The sequence below is a fragment of the Vespa crabro genome, chromosome 9, assembly GCF_910589235.1.
Source record: "Vespa crabro chromosome 9, iyVesCrab1.2, whole genome shotgun sequence".
NCBI classification, from domain to species: domain Eukaryota; kingdom Metazoa; phylum Arthropoda; class Insecta; order Hymenoptera; family Vespidae; genus Vespa; species Vespa crabro.
This window is the reverse complement of record NC_060963.1, coordinates 3210873-3230503: the sequence shown is the minus strand read 5'-3', so window position 1 is coordinate 3230503 and position 19631 is coordinate 3210873. Positions and strand designations below refer to the sequence as shown.

The window sequence follows — 19631 nt, the reverse complement described above, 5'->3', positions numbered from 1 at the left end:
ACTATATTAAAAATTTAAATGACGATGTATTACTATCAGATCCGTATGAACTGTATGAGAAAATGTAAATGAACGTAAAGGTAGATACACACACGCATATATATATATATATATATATATATATATATATATATATATACATATATGTGTGTAAAGTTGTTTAGAAGGCCTCACGTATAGTCGCTGAGAGTTGGATTTCGTTTGGCTGAGAAATTGGTTCTGCTACCCTTAAAGAAAAGAGATAGGGAAAGAGAGAAAGAGAAAGAAAAAGAGAGAGAGAGAGAGAGAGAGAGAGAACGAAATAGAGAAAGAGTAAGAGTAAGAGTAAGAGAGAAAGAGAAAAGAGGCGGGACTCCGCCTTTCGGTGAGAGAGCCAAAAGAACGATGCTAAGTTGAGGCGTCAGAAGGAAACTTGGCTTTCTAGTACGCGTGGGTGTCCATGTAGGAGGTTCTTCGAGAAACCCCTCCTTTCACGTGGCACCTCCGCCCGTAGCTCTTTCAGCTTTTCTCTTGGACGATTTGAGAGAGGGAAAGAGAGAGAAAGAGAAAGAGGGAGAGGAGAGAGAGAATGATGTTCCGATGATAAGATCACTAGCGGGGGTAGTTGCCGGCAGAGAGTCCTTTCTGAATCATCATCCGATTTCATCGTCCGAGATTTTCTCTCTCTCTCTCTTCTCTCTCTCTCTCTCTCTCTCTCTCTCTCTCTTCCCTTTCTCTCTCTCTCTTTCTCTCTTTCTGTAGAAATCCTTCCTTGTCAGCAAACGTTCTTCGAGGCGAGGACAAGTCCCGTTGACGATCGGTCGGTCGGCAAGTTTTGAGATCATTATTTCTGCCTTGGTACCCCTCTTCTTGTGATACGCCTAGCTGTCAACGGCTCCAATACGAAATTCGGTCAAATTCTGTGACTTAGAACGGAGAACGGAGAATACTAAGTCGACTTCTTCGTCTTCATCATCGTCATCGTCATCATCATCTTTTTCTTCTTCTTTTTCTTCTCCTTCTTCTTCTTCTTCTTCTTCTTCTTCTTCGTCGTCGTTATCGTCGTCATCATCATCATCTGCTACATCGTCATTCTTTTCTTCCACTTCTTTCTAATTCTCTCCTGTGTCTTCGCAAATATAAACATTAAAGAGAAACAAAAAAACAAAAAAAAAAAAAATACAAAAAGAAGAAAAGCAAAAAAAAAAGTAAAAACATTTCTCGTCCATACCTGGAAGAAACATGTCGAATCGATTTGAAGTGTTGTTTTAAAGTGTCACGCATATCGCATATCGGTCCATTGAGAATATACATAGATACATATTGATAAAGCAAAGGAAAAGTGTTTCGTAAAGATATATCATATTAAACTACAAAGATATCGTGATTTGTTCGATGTGTCCTTCGAGTATAAGTTAATTATGCAAGAGCAGCAAGAAGAACAACGTGATATTGGTGGTGCCGATTGCTGCTACCAACAACAATGGCCGACGCAACAGCAACATCATCAACAATTATCGATGGTACCATCGCCGATGCAACAAATGGAAGGTGAGATTGTTGGATCGTGCTTATCTAACTTACCCTTTATTTACTAATTACATCCGTTCGGTTCTACATTATTCTTTTTATTCTTATGTTCTTTATGTTTCACGTTATTATCGTTCACGTTTACAAGTGCGTGCGTACCTTTATCGTAAATAATTTCACATGTGAAACATTCGACAATGAAATTCTATAAACGTAACATATCTATTTATGTATGTACGTACGTATGTATATTTCTATCTCTTTATGTTTCTCTGTTTCTTTATCGTATCGATTAAAGGTATACGTTAAACAATTCGCCCCATTTATCTTAGCGTGTCTACAAAGCGCAGGAAGAGTAAAACGATCCCGAAGTCCGAATTTAAGTAAGTCGTCTTTGGCGTCGCACGCTTCGAATCCGCCGGCAGTAGCCGTGGTGGTAGCAACATCGTCGTCGTCTTCGTCGTCCACCTCTTCCGCGGACGGTCGAAACGACAGGAATAATAATAATCGACATCACGGGGATCATCATAATAATCATAATAATAATAATAATAATAATAATAATAATCATCATCATCATCATCACCATCATCATCACAATCATCATCGACGTAGAAGCGACGAGGGTACGGAAGAAATTGGTTCATCGAAGAGACCACTTCATCCGGCACTCGCTGGAGCTGGGGCAGCGCTCGAAGCTAAACCGCTTTGGGAAGAATTTCATCAATTGGGAACGGAAATGATCGTTACCAAAGCTGGAAGAAGAATGTTTCCTACTTTTCAGGTGAGAACTTATAAAACCAATCAAAATTTTCCTCAACCGTCTCAATCATCCGTCTCAAGTCCCATCCTTTATTCCTTCGAAGAGGAAAGAACAAAAGAAAAAAATAGAAAAACAAAAAAAAAACAGAAAGAGAACGGGAAGGAAATGACAGAAGAAAGTGACCACATTTTCAGTGTCGACTCTTTGGTTTGGATCCAAATACGGAGTATCTTTTGGTGATGGATTTTGTTCCGTGCGACGACAAGAGATATAGATACGCATTTCACAGCAGCGCCTGGGTAGTCGCTGGTAGGGCCGATCCAGTATCACCACCAAGGATTCACATGCATCCTGATAGTCCTGCCAGCGGAGCCCATTGGATGAAGCAACCGGTCTCTTTTGACAAACTCAAGCTCACTAATAATCAACTCGATGACAACGGCCATGTAAGTCCGTCAAACTTATCATCCTTCAGAGATTCAAAATTGTCTACTTGAATCTTCTTCAAATCTATCCCTTCCTTCATTTTCGTTTCTTTTCCAGTCCTCGTTAAAACTCTCTCTCTCTCTCTCCCTCTCTCTCTCTCTCTTTCTCTCCCTCTCTCTCTCTCTTTTTCTTTCTTTCTCTCTTGAGGAGATGCTTCTTTTAAAGTACCCTAGTAATAAAGTAGAGTGAAAAATGCATCGTGTTTTCGATGACGATGCCGACGGCGACAACGTTCCTTCTCTTTTCTTCCACGTGTTTGTCGTTTCGGACGAGTTCGCTTTAATTGACCTGAGATACGAGACCGTGCCGTTTAACCAGAAATTATAAGTCACCCAAGAGTCACCGACCATCACTCTTTTCGCGAGAAAGAAATATTACTTTGGCAATTCTCGTTCATTTTTCTATTTATTTTTATATTTTTCTTTTTCTTTTTTCCTCAAAGTTTAACATTCCTCAACAAAGCTGCCTCTTCTTTACGTATAGAATCAAATTACGATCTATTATCATCGATCAACGATCCGTAAAATAATCTTCTTCGCATTTCTACTATACTATTTTATTGATTTATTTTTCCTGTTTTTTTTTTTACGCCTTTATACGTCAAAACATATAAAATAATTAATAGAAAAAGAAAAGATAGAAAATTAACAAATAGAATTTGTATATACGTACATATATGTATTTTCTGGATCATTTCGACTATTATGAATACTATAAATATCATCAAAATCTAAAGCAAATTGTGACAATTCAAAGAGCCTTAAAATCATTATAAATTAGTTCTACAATATTTCAGAAATATAATTATATTAAGAAATTTTTATATAAAAAGAAAATTTAGATATTCCCATGAAAAATTGTTACAAAATTTGTTTAAAGATGGCTGTAAATATAAATCATTAGACATAAATATAATCATATCAGATAGGATATTCATTTTTCTTAAAGCATCTAAATATTATATATTTAAACAGCATACTCGCGAGATTTACCAAACGCAAAATAAGCTGTGATCGTCTTAGATCTTTAAGTTTTAAATCGATCTCTTTCTCCTGTCGCCACGATGGCATGGAATATCGTACGTTTAGAATATAATGTAAACACGGATAAAATAAACGAAAAGACGAAAGTATGGGAAAATAGGTCGAATATACGAAAGAATTCACAGCAGTCAGTAAGTTTGAAAAATGTTTTATATTAGAAATGAGTTATAAAATTTTATATACATATCGTGCATATATATATATATATATATATATATATATATATATACACCATGACTGAAGGAAAAACGATATATAAAAAAAGGATTTATACATAAATTATCAGCTTTTAACGGTTCTGTTCTAATTCAAATTCATCATAAATCTTAGTTACAAACAATACACTAGTATTAAGGTAAACTTAGAGACGTTTTGCTTGAGAGAAAAGAGAGAAAAAAAAAAGAGAGAAAAAAAGAGAGGAGAAAAAGAGAGAAAGAGAGAGAGAAAAGAAATTGATTATAACCATAAATCTTACTTCTTTCAACAACTCCTTACATATAATCATCGATTTACATTAAAAATCGCTAATTTACGAACTCAGAGTCGACGATAGATGAAAGAAAGAAAGAAAGAAAGAAAAAAAAAAGAAGGTACGTAAGAAAGAAAGAAAGAAAGAAGGAAAGAAAGGAAAAAAAAATAAATAAAGCAAAAAAAGGGGTCGATGCTCGGAACAGTTTAGAAGTCGATTCTTTTTCTCACAATCGAACGCAACGTAACAACATGCGTATTTAGAATTGAGTGGCCAAAAATAATCGGGATCTATCTGTCGTGCCAAATCAATCGATCGAGTCACTTTTAAACGGGACGTATCGATTCATTTGAAAGGTAGACGACCGATAGAATCGGTATTACAAATGTAACCAAAAAGTATATAGACTATCTATTTACATTGTGTATGTGCGCGTGTGGTTCGTTAAAATCAATCGATTGATTAGAAGAAAATAATAAAAAATAAAAAAAGAAAAAAAGAATTGATAGAGAAACAGAAAAAGAGAGAGAAAGAGAGAAAGAGAAAGAGAGAGATGTATTCGTTGATTTTTCCGCGACTCGTATTACTTTGGTTTTTGCTTTTACTAATAGAATTGCTTCGAAATACGGACGATCGACATTTGATAAGATACATCTTGGAAACGAACGACACGCCTTTCTACTGGGAACGTCCCTCTATTTTTCGACGGTCACGGAATCCTTGAAAGAGAGCAGAGTCTCGCGCCCTCTGCTCGCGTTCCTTTCGAAAATTTATTGCTCGCCGTGTAAGAAGACCTTTGACACCAAAAAGGGGAACATAGAGAGAGAGAAAGAGAGAGAGAGAAAGAAAGAGAGATACAGAGAGAGAGAGAGAGAGAGAGAGAGAGAGAGAGAGAGAAAGAGAAAGAAAGAAAGAAAGAAAGAAGAGTCAGAGTAGAAACAAACAGGCCAGTTTGTTCTTTTAATTGCTTACGGAAAAATGTGTTACAGGTCCATAGAAAAAAATCTTAAAGGAGGTGGTACTAAAGAATGTTTGAGAATACGAGTCTCTTAATTGACGTATCCTATCGAAGAGGGAATCGCTTTCCGGATCGCATGCCGTTCTCGTGCTCGAGTTTTCTTTTTCTCCTTTCTTTACTTTTCTCTCTTTTTCTATTTTTAATTTTAATTTTATTTTTATTTTTATTTTTATTTTTATTTTTGCGTGGCATAGATTTACTCAAAGAGGAAGAAGAATAAGGTTTGACGGGAGTATGGGAGAGACGTTCGTCGAAAAAAAAAAAAAAAAAGAAAAGAAAAAAGGAAAAGAGAAGGAAAAAAGGGCGTATGGACGTAAAGTCTGGGTAAAAGAGAAAGAAAAGTAAAAGACAAGACAAGAGAAGAGGAGAGAAGACAAGAGAAGAGGAGAGAGAGAGAGAGAGAGAGAAGAGAAGAGAAGGGAAGAGAGGAGGAAGAGAAGAGAAGAGAAGAGATTCGATTGCTTGTTTCGGGCCACACGCATTTTCCACCGGGCGCAAGGCAAAGCCTCTTCTTGGCTTTCTCTTCTTCTTTTTCTTACTTAGCGAGCGGCGCGACACACGTGCTCTCTCTCTCTCTCTTTCTCTCTATCTATCTATCTGCCTCTCTTCTTTCTCTCTTGATCGTCTTCTCTTCGTCAAGGCATATGCACATTAGCGTACGCATAGGAAAGAACGAAGAAGGGTGTCGTATTGCCGTTGGGTCGGGGGTTAGTTTTTACACTAATTAGTCACCGGTTCTCTTCTGCCTGTCAAACATTGTGACCGCCCCCCTGTGGTGCTTCTTCCTTCTCTTCTTCCTTCCCTCACGTGTGTTGCGTTCACTTTTCTTTCCTTATTTCCCTCTCTCTTATCCCCGCCCCTTTTCCATTCTCTCTTTCTCTCTCTCTCTCTCTTTCTCTCTCTCTCTCTCTTTCTCTCTCTCTCTCTCTTTCTCTCTCTCTCTCTCTTTCTCTCTTTCTCTCTTTCTTTTAAGCGAGATCAACGTTCGTCGAAAACGATTTAACATAAAACCATTTCTTTTCTTTTTTTTCTTTTTTTTTTTCTCTTGGACTCTACTCTTTCAGATCATCTTAAATTCGATGCACCGATATCAACCAAGATGTCACGTTGTAGTCGCACCCTCACCACCAGGTTCAGCGCCAGATCCAAGGACGGAAAACTTCAAGACATTTTCCTTCCCAGAAACGAGATTCACCGCGGTAACGGCCTATCAAAATCATCGTATCACCCAATTGAAAATCGCTAGTAATCCATTCGCTAAAGGATTCCGAGATTGCGAATCCGACGATTGCGAAACCGTAGCGGTATCTTCGGCAATACAAAATCCCGCAAAAAGATCGGCACCGAGTGGCACGAGTAACGTAAACGCAAACGCCAATGTCCTTACAACAAGCGGATATCCGAATGCTATAATATCTCAGGGAATGCAAATACCCGGTTTGTCGAGTCAAGAACATCATCATCAGTTTTACGCGACCGCTACTCCAGGACCTTGGTCCACTTATCCCCCTCCTCCCCCACCCCCGCCGCCACCTCATCCCCATCATCACGGACAATCCAACCCTCATGTCAATTCCCTTCATTATCCTCATCCTCATCCTCATTCTCATCCTCATCCTCATCATACCCATCCTGGTACTTCTCTTTATGGACCACGATAATCCTCTATAATCGTATCTATATATCTATTTATCTATCTATCTATCTATCTATCTATCCATCTATCTATCTATCTATCTATCTATGTATATACATAAACGTGATCGAGTCGATGATACGTGTTTAAACCAAAGCAATTAAAACAACGTTACACATTTATTGTTAAGATTGCCAGATTATATCGTGGATCTAAACATAATATGTATTTTGTAGAGATTTTATCTTATTTATATTAAACGTTAAATATATTTTCCAATGACGTATTGGTTACGAAAGATTTGATATTGTCTCAAATATATATATGTATATGCATATATATGTATCTTGGGATTTGTATTAAAATGTTAGCCATTTCGATCGTAGGTTCGACGTAACGTCGTCCAAGAAGGAAAGTGCCTTTTGTAGGAGCAAAGTGCGTCTATTTATACGAGGTATCTCAAATGCCGAACGAGCCTAAAACGCTCTCTTGAGCCAAGACGGGAATGTAAACGCTCCGTGACAACCCATGAGAGTGCGGGACCGTTAAGTGCCTTAATAAATTATGCCATGAGTATCGTGCCATTGTACTTTTAGGTTTAGAGAGAAGTTACGTTCTCATCTAATAAAAAAGAATTTCGATGCGTTATCGTTCGATATTTACTCCAAAAAAGATAAGTGACTTTCCTTTACGTAGGTATGTACTAGTCTACTTTTTGTCCAAAAAAAAAAAGCGAAAATACAATGAGTTTCGATATAACTCGGACTGGTTCACTTTCTTTATATACCTATCAAATTTCTCCCTTACGAAGTTTGAGACATCCTGTTCTTGTTTTTTTTTTCTCTTTTTTTTTTATTAAACACACATCGTTCACCGATTATGTTCAGAATTAAATTAAAATTATCGTTATTGAATTATTGAAAAGATCCGAATAAAAATCATTAATATATAAAAACTAAGGAGACACTATTAATGACGAAAAAATCATATTATCTTCTGTAATAATTATATAAATAATTGTATATTTTAATAATTACATAAGTTGCATTTACATACGTACATACATACGTGTATACTAGTATGAGCAACACATGAGTATATTCGCGATCGATTAACAATGTGTTAAAATGTTGAAAGAACCATTTTCACAAATTATTTCTCGTATTATTATTATTATTATTATTTATATATATACAAATAAATGAGAAAATGAAAATAAGAAAGCTTGTTAGATCCTGTAAATACTTATATCACTTCTCTTCTCGAATTTGAGTAGCTTCTGGCAATGGACCCTGATGCACGCGGCACCTACGGAGAGACGGACGCCTCTTGATTGATGACCGAGCATGAAACGACGCTGTGTAAACATATTAGCGTATCCTTAATGACCACGGATACATTTTCTCATTGGCGAGGAACGTTTCGCGGTTACGACTGAGTTTTACTAAATATTTTGAAAAATACATTTCATTATGTCCTTGATTCAAGCACTGAGAATTCATCAATGAGGGTCACTGTAGACCATTTTAATGGGACATCATTCGTTAACGTCGAATTATTTTTTATTCTACAAAATAATTATTAATATCATTCGAACGTGGATCGAAATTGTCGTTAATCCTTTTGATGAACGATTTATTTTTTTGTATGAAAAATTTTTAGAGGGAGGGAAAGAAAAGAGAAAGAAAAAGAAAATCTATTCCAGTTATCAAGCAACCATAAGAATGAAAATTAATAAATGTCTTTTATTATTTAGTAAATACGAGATAAGAAAAAAAAACAAAAAAAGAAATACAGAATTATAGAGGATTAAATTAATAAATATTTGATATAATCTTGTAACGCACGGATGTGCAACCAATTGAATTCACCAGATGGATAAAGATATACTTAAATACAAACTATAAGAGATGTCAAAACCGGTGGTCCTTTTTACCCTTTCCATTTTCGACTTAAAAGTACGAATCGCGCGCGACGGCCCGTGACGGCGCCGGCCGTAAAAGAGTTTTTCGCGAGTTAAGGGTTGCGTATGCACGGTCGACGCCCTTATCTCACTCTTATATTCTTTCATCTTTTCACTTACACTATAGGGTCTCGTAGAAAACGAACGTAAAAGAATTGGCCCGTCGAAAGGTCAAGCGACATCGTTTCTTCTTCCTCTTTACTGCTACCACCACCATCACCATAATCACCATCACCGTTCTCGGTTTATTTCACATAAAAAAAAAAAAGATACTCTCAAAGACACTACTTCGTAGAGCGAGTGAAAATAAAAGATCGTTTCAAGATAAACGGAACACCGACGATGCCGTCGGTTGTGTCCTTTCGACAAAGTCGTCCTGGAATTGGACAAATTTACGAGACATTTCTCTTTCATCTTAGTTTTAACCGCTAATATAACAATAACAATGTATTCGTATACAGATTACATATGCGTGTATATGTTTAAGAAAAGATAATTGCTTAAGATAAGCATTAAGTGGAATTGATTTGAAAACATACAAAATATTACGTAATACGAAAATAATCTTTGCTAAATTTTCATTTGATAATTCGTATATTTATTATATATACCGTCCAATTAATCTACACATTTGTGATTTTCTAATTTATTAAATATAAAATTCTAATTTTTTATGACCTTTTCTAAATTATCTAAATATGTATATATATATATACTATTAATTAGAGTACTATTTAATTAGAATATAATGCACATATGTGATTTGTGCTAATTTATAAAAAACTAAATCTGAAAATTCCTTTTAATCTTCATTAAATCATCATTCGACAATTTTTATATTTTTCTATATCAGTTCTATCCAATTGGAATATCTACACAATCACAAAATAAAAATGTACATATTAGATACATATAATATACGACGATACACATGTCATTAATTAATTCTTAAAATACGAAATATAAAAATGATATTCTTTGAATATAATACTTAAAAAAAAACAAAAAAAAAAAGAATAATGGAGCAGAATGTCGTTTGAATGAAAATTTTCAATTTTTATCATGAGAACAGGTGACGAGGAAAGTGGAAAAAAATATATATATATATAAAAAAAAAAAATTAAAAAAAAAATGTATGAGATGTGTGTGTGTATATTCCAAGGAAGAGGGTAATAAATCTCCCTAATTTTCCGAGTGTGCCTCGTTGGTCGCGGATCAAAGACCGACAAATGAATCGCTCGGTTGAATTTGCCGGAAAAAAGGAGGAAAAGAGAGAGGAGAGGAGGAAACGTCTTGCATCCCACGGGCCATGAATCCGTCATCGCCATGGATTTCGCCAGGAGGTAACCGTACGAGCACGCTTGCGAGTCGCGATCCGTATCGCTGTCTCGAAAGAGAGGCTTTTATAGTTTTCGAGCCAATTCCAAAATTTGTTTCTAACTTTTCGTTCTATTCTAATGAAGACAAAAATTAGTTACTTCTCTCTTTCTCTCTCTCTCTCTCTCTCTCTCTCTCTCTCTCTCTCTCTCTCTCTCTTAATCTCTCTTTCATTCGCAGAAACTTATAATCCACATTTATCTTTGATTATTACCATTTCCTAATCTACGAAATCTAAATTACTCCAGAAAATTTGTTTCTAACTTTTTACTATGCTCGAACGAAGACAAAAATTACTTTTCTTTCTCCCTTTTTCTCTTTTTCTCTTTTTCTCTTTTTTTCTTTTTGTTTCGCAGAAGTCTAGAATTATCTTAAAAAAAAAAGTTGCATTCATTAAAGTTTTCTTAAAAGAAAATCACTCTTCCCGGGAAGATCTTTCTCGAGAAATATTTTTTTTATAATATTCTCAAAAATGCAAGTAAATACCTTCTTTCTCTCTCTTCCTCCCTCTCTCTCGTACCATCAAATACGTATCTTCTCGCAAAAAGAATTTAATAAATGAAAAGGGCAGAGAAGAGGAGAAAAGGAAACAAGGAAAAAGAAACAAAATAAAAATACAAAACAAACCAAGAAAAAAAAAGAAAAAAAGAGAGATAGAGAGAGAGAGAGAGAGAGAGAGAAGAAAACAGAACGTGATGGTAGACGAAAGGAAAAGTAGCAAAGCCGAAAGAAAAAAAAAGAAAATAAAAGAGGTGGTAAAGAAGGAGGAGGTGGAGGAGGTGGAGGTGGAGGAGAAGAGCAAGGAAGTAAAAGAGAGATGGTGGTGGATAGTATTAGTGAACGGAGAGGAAGGTTGCGGACGTAAAGCGTAAACATTCGAGGTGCGATTTGACGTGCACTCCGGCCATTCGAGACGAGGCGACGCGTCTTGCTCTCGTTGGATATACGCTTTAAGAATCCCGAAGAAGAGGACAAGGCGATGGCTGGAATCTGTAAATCTGTCATTGCGGCCATATTCTTGTACGGCTGGTACCGCAGGATATGAACTTGCGCGTTCGCGTCTCGTACGCGACCGACCTATGATTCGTGTTCCTCGACTTCCTCTTTCTCTCGAAAAAGCATCTTTCTAATTCTTCGTTGTAACTTTAACATCGTCGTTCAACAACAAATAGTTACTATCAGTTTTCAATATATAGATATTATTATCTTATCGATGATATAATGTTTGACAAAATGTAACAGTAATAATTATTATAATCGGATAACTTCTTCTTTCTTTTTTTCTTTCTTTCTTTCTTTTTTCTTTTTTTTTTCTTTTAAGATTGTATAAAATGACACAAATATTTATAGATTATAATGATACTTTTATCAATATATAATGTTATGTGTATTGCCAATATATGTTACAATGTTAAGAACGAATTATAGAGAGACTGGTAAAAATGTCTGAAATGTTCTAAAACAATATATGTTATAGGAGCATATATATATATATATATATAAAGAATTTAACAACAAAAAAAAGGAACAAACAAAAAGAAAAAAAGAGGTTAGAAATCGTATTAACGATAAATACGATCAGAATGAATCTTCGTATTTGCTTTTAAAGTACAAAATTTAATCAATAATTTGTGTGTGTGTGCCTGTTCTCTCGTTGATATAATAATGAACGCAGAGATATATAACATTTAAGATTAACGAAAGTACGTATAAAATTTGCGACGATCCTTCGCGGACGGCTTTCTCTTCTCTAATGGTGATATGTCAAATGTATCCTACCATTTTGTTAGGTCGCTCAATGTCGAAACGAGTCTTTCATTTTATAAATATTATCAAATATATATATATATATATATATATATACATATATATATATATAGCTAGGTTCTGTGAAGGAGGAAGAAGCACGCGGACATATCCGTCAACGTAATGAAAACCGTTTAAGCGATCTCTCCGAGCGAAGACAGACGTTGACCGTGAATCTCTCTTTCCAAGATTGAAAAAGTTTATTTTACGATGTAAATAGAGGGGACGATCTTTGCGAGACTTTCAGAGAAAGAGCGAGTGAAATAGAGTGAGTGAGAGAGAGAGAGAGAGAGAGAGAGAGAGAGAGAGAGTGAAAGGGAAAAAGAGAGGTAAGATGGCCACGTGCTAAGAACCGATTGGTATAATTTTGATATCAAATTTTCAAGGCGATCTTATTTCTTATTTATCTTTGTTTATATCTTATACGCATACATATCGCCAAAGTATAAAGATAAAGACGTAGACGTGGTTATGTGTATTTATGCGTAAGTGCGCGCGAGTTTTCAAAACTAAAATTAAATATGAAAATTTTAACAAATCTAACGAGTTATTCTGCAATTTTCTTTTTTCTTTTGTTCTTTTTTTCTTTTTGTTTTTATTTTTTCTTTTCCTTTCTTCTTACAACTTTCTCCATTGGTATAATAAGGAATAATTTCTTATTATTTCAATAATTTTCTTTTTTATCACACCTAATTCTAATACGATTAATATTAATATACATATGTATATATATATATATATACACATAATTCAATGTATTTGAAAAATCGTTCGATAATGAAACGTAATTTTGTGTCGAGGCTCGATGAAATTGAATTAAAATTGGGTTATTAAGTTAATGATTTAACGAAATAATATTGTTAGTGATATAAAAGTAGAGGTTAGAAAGTGGGTGTGAGATAATCGTAAGGTAGATTTCGGAAGGCGACGTGTATTCGCCGCGCATATCCTATCTCGCCGCTGGAATCCTCATATGTCTGTCATCGTACTTCTCCAACACCTCGCACGAATCCTCCGTTTCTTCTTCTTCTTCTTTCTCCTTCTCTTCTTCTACGTTCGCCCTCGCTCTCTTCTTACGATCTTTTGCTTTTCTTCTTCACCTTTCTCTCTCTTTCTCTCACACACACACACGCACCTCTCTCTCTCTCTCTCTCACTCTCTCTCTCTCTCTCTCGTTCTTTCTTTCTTTCTCTTTCTCCCAAATCTGAACCGATCTCGAGGCCACAGACGCAGCAATACGAGAAGACTATTCTATCTCATTTTATCTCATACTATCTCATCTTACTGTGTACCGTGTACTGCACTGTTATTCTCTCACTGTACGAAAATATCATCTCGACTATTGCTCGTAACTCGATCGTGTCTTTACCTTCCCACATAGTTCTGCTATTGTCATCAATAAAATATGTACCCACGTTTACGTACGTATGTACATGTGAAAATGTATAATCGGTCGACCTATATATATATATATATTTTTTTTGTTATTATTATTTTTTTTTTATTATCTCGATAAATTTTGATCGTCTTTCTTGCATTGGAAAACTTACTGCGTTTTCGACTTTGATCCTTTTAACGGATATTAAATGTATTGTCAATCTTTAATTATTATTTCTTTTTTTCTTTTTGTAAATATTCGATTATTCAAAAGAAGAGATATAGTATTATAGAAATTGGAAAAATTGTTGTCTTACCTTTTTTTTTTGTTGCGATCATAGCTTTGCGTATTTCGTCCAGATTGATTACATTTGGAATGATGATGATGATTTCGATTTCATTCGCAGAATTGAACATTTGAATTGTAAATGTCAAATCATTTCGTGAATATATAACGTACAATAATAATTAATCATCGAACGATTGAATATTTTTAATAAAATCGATGACTTCGAAAAGATATGCATTATTTTTGAAATTTTTTAATACGTAACAGACTTCAGATTACTCGATAAATTCTGTCGGTAAAAAAGGAAACAGTTATTATTTGCCACGTCAGATGACGCTACGTTGAAGCGACATTAGCGCCAATAACGGGGGAATATGAAAAAACTTAATGCTGTCAGCGCTCAACAGTGGTGAAATCATTAAACGAATTGCGTACCACTACATTTGATGCAAATAACTGTGACGTATATTTCGTTTATGTTGCAAGTTTTCTCGAAGAAAAAAAAAATATTTATGTGTTAAACGTTTATGTGTTATGGTTATTTTATATAAAATAAATTATGGAAACTCCTGGATCTCGGGCACTCGAAGCTGCTAAAAATCTAAATGACTTGGCGATTTTTAAAAAACCAATTGGTGTTGCAAAGAAAAGTAAACACATTCATTCGAAAATTTTAGACGAAGATACATATATTGAAAAGATGGGAGAAATTATACAAAGAGATTTTTTTCCACATCTTGAAAAGCTTCAAGCTCAGAATCAATATTTGGATGCGTTAGAACAAAATGATGTGAAAAGAATGAGAGAACTTTATGAGAAATATAGTTCTGGTCGACCTGCTACGGAGAGACCTGCCAGTCCAGCTACATTTGAAACACCAATACATAAGGATGAGTCAGAAGATGAACAGTTTAGATCTATAAAAGTGACCAGAGATATACCTTGTAAAACTGAGTCAAAGGAGAAAGATATAGAAGATAGAGTAGGTTTAGATACATTTTTAAGTATTAATACTAGCGAGGATAATGCAAGTTTTGAAGAAATGATGGTTGAAGCTGAGAGAAGACGTAAATTAAAATATGCATGGCTTTATGAAGCCGAAGAAAAATCAAATTTACTTACTGTAGAAAAATCTAACAACAGTTCTTTAGCCATTGAAAATGAAAATAAGAGACAACCGGTATTGGACACTTGGAATTACAAGAATAAAAATTATATTATGTATATTCCTGATGGTGTAGAATTAACACCGGATGAAAAGGTAGATTTAGCGAGAAGAAAACAAATGGTAATGCATGAGAATACACGACTGAGAATGAATCCATTCAATGAACAACAGAATAAAGAAACTATTAATGAATTGGCAAAACATCAGTCAAAAGTTAATGATGGCAAAATCGGGGTAGATGGAAAGGAAGTTGTAAAGAATGCAGCACCAAGGGTGAATGGATATAGTTTTGTAGCTACACCTAGTCCTCGACCAGGAGAATGTGAAAGTCCATTGATGACATGGGGTGAAATTGAAGGAACTCCTTTTAGGTTAGATGGCGGTGATACTCCATTGTTGAGAACTAGTCAAGGTCCTTCGTTCAGAATGGCAGAACCACCAAAAAGAGAACAGATCGCTTTACAATTAGCTGAGAAAGCTGGTGAACGACATAGAGATAGGAAGAATAAAGCACTCGAAGCAGCAAGAAAATCATTGGCGACGTAAGTATGAAAATGAACTGTTTTATTTTTATTTTAATTAGGCTTGAATTTTACGTTTTTATTATTTTACTTGATTTCCTTATTATAGGCCTTCTCCAAGATCGACCATCGACCGGTTAAGTACAATGTCACCTGCTGCAAGAAGACTGGCAACTCAAAAGCTTCGTATTGCGCATACTCCTTCACCCCGAAGAGTTTCTTCATCGAGAACACCCTCTATAGGTATTAGGACACCGACTACACCTAGGGCAAATACACCATTAAAACGTGACACAGATTCAACATCGGAAAGAAGTAATGGTAGTAGTCGAAGATCGGACGGTCCTGTTCTAACAGACAATTTACTCAATTTACCACCTCAAAGACAAAGGGCTTCTGATTTCTTTAATAAGTGAATAAATAAAGACAAATATGTGGATTTAATACCGATGTTATAAACGATATTTTGCATACTGCAAATAAATAATATTACCATATTGGTGAATATAGAAAATGTACGAACCTTGTAAATACGAACTTTAATAATAAGAATAAAATTATTGTATAATAGCGATTATTATAAATTAATACTATGTATGATAAACAACGAAATATAATGCTTTTAGTTTTTCAACGAATGTCCCGATTTCTTTTTTAAATTTGCAACATTTCAACTAAAGTTTTGATAATAATTTTTCAAAAGATATTTCCTCCTTTATGTTCTCGCAATAAAATTTTTCTTACGATTTAATTTATTCGTATATGTCACGCATTGTATTCTATTTTCGGTCACGTCTTGTATTTTTTTTTTTTTTACAACAAGGAAATAAAATACACCGATACCTCGATGATCCTTTTAATAACCAAGAAATATGCCGGAAGAAATTAAGAGCGATAAACAAAATAATGTCCGCAAAAGCCGGAAGTGTATATAGTTATGAATAAAGACGAGGCAAAGACGCGGAATAAAATGACAACAACAAAATGAAACGAACGACATAATAAAAAATCATTGCAACATCCTTTCTTTCAATCGGATGGAATTCTTATATAAATGAGAGAAAAGAAGAGTAATAATCAAGTACAGAGTAAAAAGTAACTACGTGATAATGTCGTCGACTTGGATAAAGGGTTTAACGTTATTGCTCTTGGTTTCTTCTATCTTGGCTCAAGATGGATGCACTTGTGGCGATCTTGGATCAGGTATTCGAATATTGAATTTTTATCATATATTGAATTTTAATCAAATGTACTTGTTTACGTTAATGCATTGATATTAAATTATCAGGTAAAAATCCATGTAGCTGTAATGACATCGTCGTTCAAGCTGCCGAAGTGACGAAACCTATACAGTATCATGTATCACCAGAAGTAATAAATGAAGCTGTAACAATTCGTGAAGGTGGAAAATCGGGATGTTCTGAAACGCAAACTAATACATTGATTATACCGGATTTCACAACTGTGACTACACAATCGGACACTACTGTTACTAATGTAATTGATAATACCTTAAATCCAAGTAGTAGTATTTCTAATCCATCGATCACTCTAGACGTCCCGAATAAATATTCTCCCTCCGAGTTGACCAGTGTCACCATTCAAACAGAACCTACTTCTTCGGATAAAAACGTTCAAATAGTACCCAGGTAGGTAAAGTGATATAAATTAAACATATCCAATGAGATTTTTCTTATATTAAGATGATGAATAATTCGAATGATCTTTCAACAGTTTCTCGCCTGTTAGCAATCTTTGCAATCCATCGAGCAAACTAACGGCATTAACATTGGGAACACGCGTTAAAGTAACTCCTGCGTATCCTGTTAAAATGAAATGTTGTCGAGGTAGTCCTTATCAAGAATGCATTAAATACATATCGGGTATTCGCGGCAATCCTTCTAGCGTGACACATCATATCGGAACTCCTATCGGATTGCCTCAATCAGAATCCGGAACTCCTAGCGGATTATCTCCATTGGGAAATGGAAATTATGGAACCTCTAGGAATATCTATGATATTTCTAATCCTTTCGGAACTCCTAATGGATTGTCTCAATCGGTATTCGGAAGTGGAAGTTACAGTACCTCTAGCATCATTAACGATATTCCTACTCCTTTTGGAACTACTATCGGATTGCCTCAATCTGAATTTGGAAACGGAGGTTACACTAGCTCTTATAAAATCTACAACACTCCTGTTCAAGGTGGTAAGTAACTTTTACGATAAATATTATTTTAATGCGAACAAAGATGATTTATCTATTAGATTTAATAGGAATTCCATCGCAACGTCGACCACAAGACCAATTACCAGCAGATCCCATATCATTGACTCTTGCTTATAAAAATCTGGTTGCACCACAAATATATTATAATAAAGGAAAGAAATTAATATCAGAGGGAAGTATATCGTTTGGACATAGAACATTGCCGATCGAAGCAAAGAAAGAAAAGAAATTGATTGATATACCCGAAGAAAAACTTGTTATCGTCGATAAGCCTATTGTCGAATTGAAACACTCTCCTGCGAGTTCTATAATAATCGGCGAGAACGACGACGAGGAAGATAATCTTGCCGAACTTGAAGCTATGGAACGTGAAAACTTGGAACAGAGAGAACAAGTCAATCGCGTCAGGACGAACTTTTTAAGTTACGGGTAAGGAAAGAGTATTACGAGATAAATACAATCGAAGATATATCTAATTTTTATAATTATCATTAAAATTTAATTATGTAATTTCAATTATTTCAGAGACGTAGGTTACCGACCAATCGATTTAAATGTTGTCGAATCAGGCCTCGCCACAAACACACCTTCGTTAAATCCTCAAGGAATGGACCAAAGAAATCTACCAAATGGAGAAGAAAATGGCGTAGGTGGAAAATTAACTGGAACAAATGTAGGATATAAATCAACAGGATCTTGCGGACCCATTGGACCTCCTTTACCAGGTTATATACCAGGATCTATAATAATTAAAAACGATGTCGAAACAGAGACACCAAGAGACATTGAAGAGATTGACACGAATACTTATAATTACAACGTCGATAACATTGAAATCAACGAGGACAACCAATTTGGCCCAGAATCGGGAATCATTGCTAGATTACGCAATGCAGCACGAAAACATTCGGTATCGTCTACGTGCTTTAAATGATGACCTACCTTAGCCCGCTTAAATTTATAGAAAAATTCTAATTGTCTGTTAAATATCAAACGTATCGTTTGAAATCTTTATTGTGCCATTTCGCTTCGAGTATAAGATATTTACTTCAAAGATGTGATACATTTAGTAAATGTATATATATATTAAAATAAAACATTATTTATGATATCTATAAAAATTAATTTAATAATTACACACCGATATCTATTCTCCTCTCTCAAAAACCATTGGAAATAATATATCTTCGAATAATTATATTCAGATTATACGATAACTAACCGTTTTACGTATTAAAATAATTTTCAAAGTATCCAGATATATATTAGTAGGCATATATATATATATATATATGTGTGTGTATATATATATATATATATATATATATAAAAGATGAATTTTAGTTGATTTTCAAAGGACTGTTTAAGAGTCAAGCCGATTTGTAACGCGAACAAACTCATCCACGAAGATCCTCCTCTTATGTTTGCGTACATCGAAATTTATGGTCTGCCTTCGACTTCCTTAACCTAAAGCACGGCTGTCAACGCATCATAAAACGCTACGGCCGAGAAAAGGGAATCCGCGTGCTGGTTCAAGACCACATGGCAGAACACGATGATTGTCTCGAAGGAAGCATAATGTATCCATGAAAGAGAGAGAGAGAGAGAGAGAGAGAGAAAGGCGGCCGTCTTTCTATTTAAAGAATCTCCAAAGCTAGGCCCAGGGCATGACCTTACTGTGAGAATATTTTGTCTTTTTCCTTCTTTTCTCTCTCTCTCTCTCTCTCTCTCTCTCTTTCTCTTTCTCTCCTTCAAACCACGTAGATGAACTTTACGATACGCCGTTCTTTTGGTGTTAGTAACATGATTTGTTTCATTTACATATGCTACTGTAAATTGTCGTATCGTCGTGAATAAATCACTTCGCGTGAAATAATATCTTGAGATTTAATTAATGGATGTTTGAAGGTACTGAATGAAATATATATTCATTAATTATGTATTCACTCTGAAACGTAACAATGAAAAATCATCG

At 34.9% G+C, this 19631-nt stretch overlaps 2 protein-coding genes across 5 annotated transcripts; both read left to right on the top strand.

Annotated features, from left to right (window-relative positions):
• The first annotated feature begins 165 nt into the window (after window positions 1-165).
• Window positions 166-18705, top strand: LOC124426502 (T-box transcription factor TBX1). Of its 4 annotated transcripts, XM_046968242.1 has the most exons (6): window positions 12168-12399; window positions 16249-16628; window positions 16714-17074; window positions 17160-17635; window positions 17695-18085; window positions 18182-18705. In XM_046968242.1, the coding sequence occupies exons 2-6, from the start codon at window positions 16535-16537 to the stop codon at window positions 18588-18590; spliced, it is 1731 nt and encodes a 576-aa protein (XP_046824198.1). In that variant the 5' UTR covers window positions 12168-12399; window positions 16249-16534; the 3' UTR covers window positions 18591-18705. The 4 variants fall into 4 exon arrangements, with proteins under 4 accessions (XP_046824195.1, XP_046824194.1, XP_046824199.1 ...); XM_046968239.1 differs by lacking the exons at window positions 12168-12399; window positions 16249-16628 and adding an exon at window positions 166-1530 and having other exon boundaries at window positions 17704-18085; XM_046968238.1 differs by lacking the exons at window positions 12168-12399; window positions 16249-16628 and adding an exon at window positions 166-1530.
• On the top strand, window positions 13835-16063 carry LOC124426503 (splicing factor ESS-2 homolog). The gene is made up of 2 exons (XM_046968244.1): window positions 13835-15446; window positions 15535-16063. The coding sequence occupies exons 1-2, from the start codon at window positions 14296-14298 to the stop codon at window positions 15839-15841; spliced, it is 1458 nt and encodes a 485-aa protein (XP_046824200.1). The 5' UTR covers window positions 13835-14295; the 3' UTR covers window positions 15842-16063.
• Window positions 18706-19631: the final 926 nt, after the last annotated feature.

Coding starts and splice junctions, on each gene's coding strand:
- LOC124426502 (XM_046968238.1), top strand. CDS start 1,401: ATGCAAGAGCAGCAAGAAGAACAACGTGATATTGGTGGTGCCGATTGC. Junction 17,636..17,694: donor CAACACTCCTGTTCAAGGTG/GTAAGTAACTTT, acceptor TTTATCTATTAG/ATTTAATAGGAATTCCATCG. Junction 18,086..18,181: donor ACGAACTTTTTAAGTTACGG/GTAAGGAAAGAG, acceptor CAATTATTTCAG/AGACGTAGGTTACCGACCAA.
- LOC124426503 (XM_046968244.1), top strand. CDS start 14,296: ATGGAAACTCCTGGATCTCGGGCACTCGAAGCTGCTAAAAATCTAAAT. Junction 15,447..15,534: donor GCAAGAAAATCATTGGCGAC/GTAAGTATGAAA, acceptor TCCTTATTATAG/GCCTTCTCCAAGATCGACCA.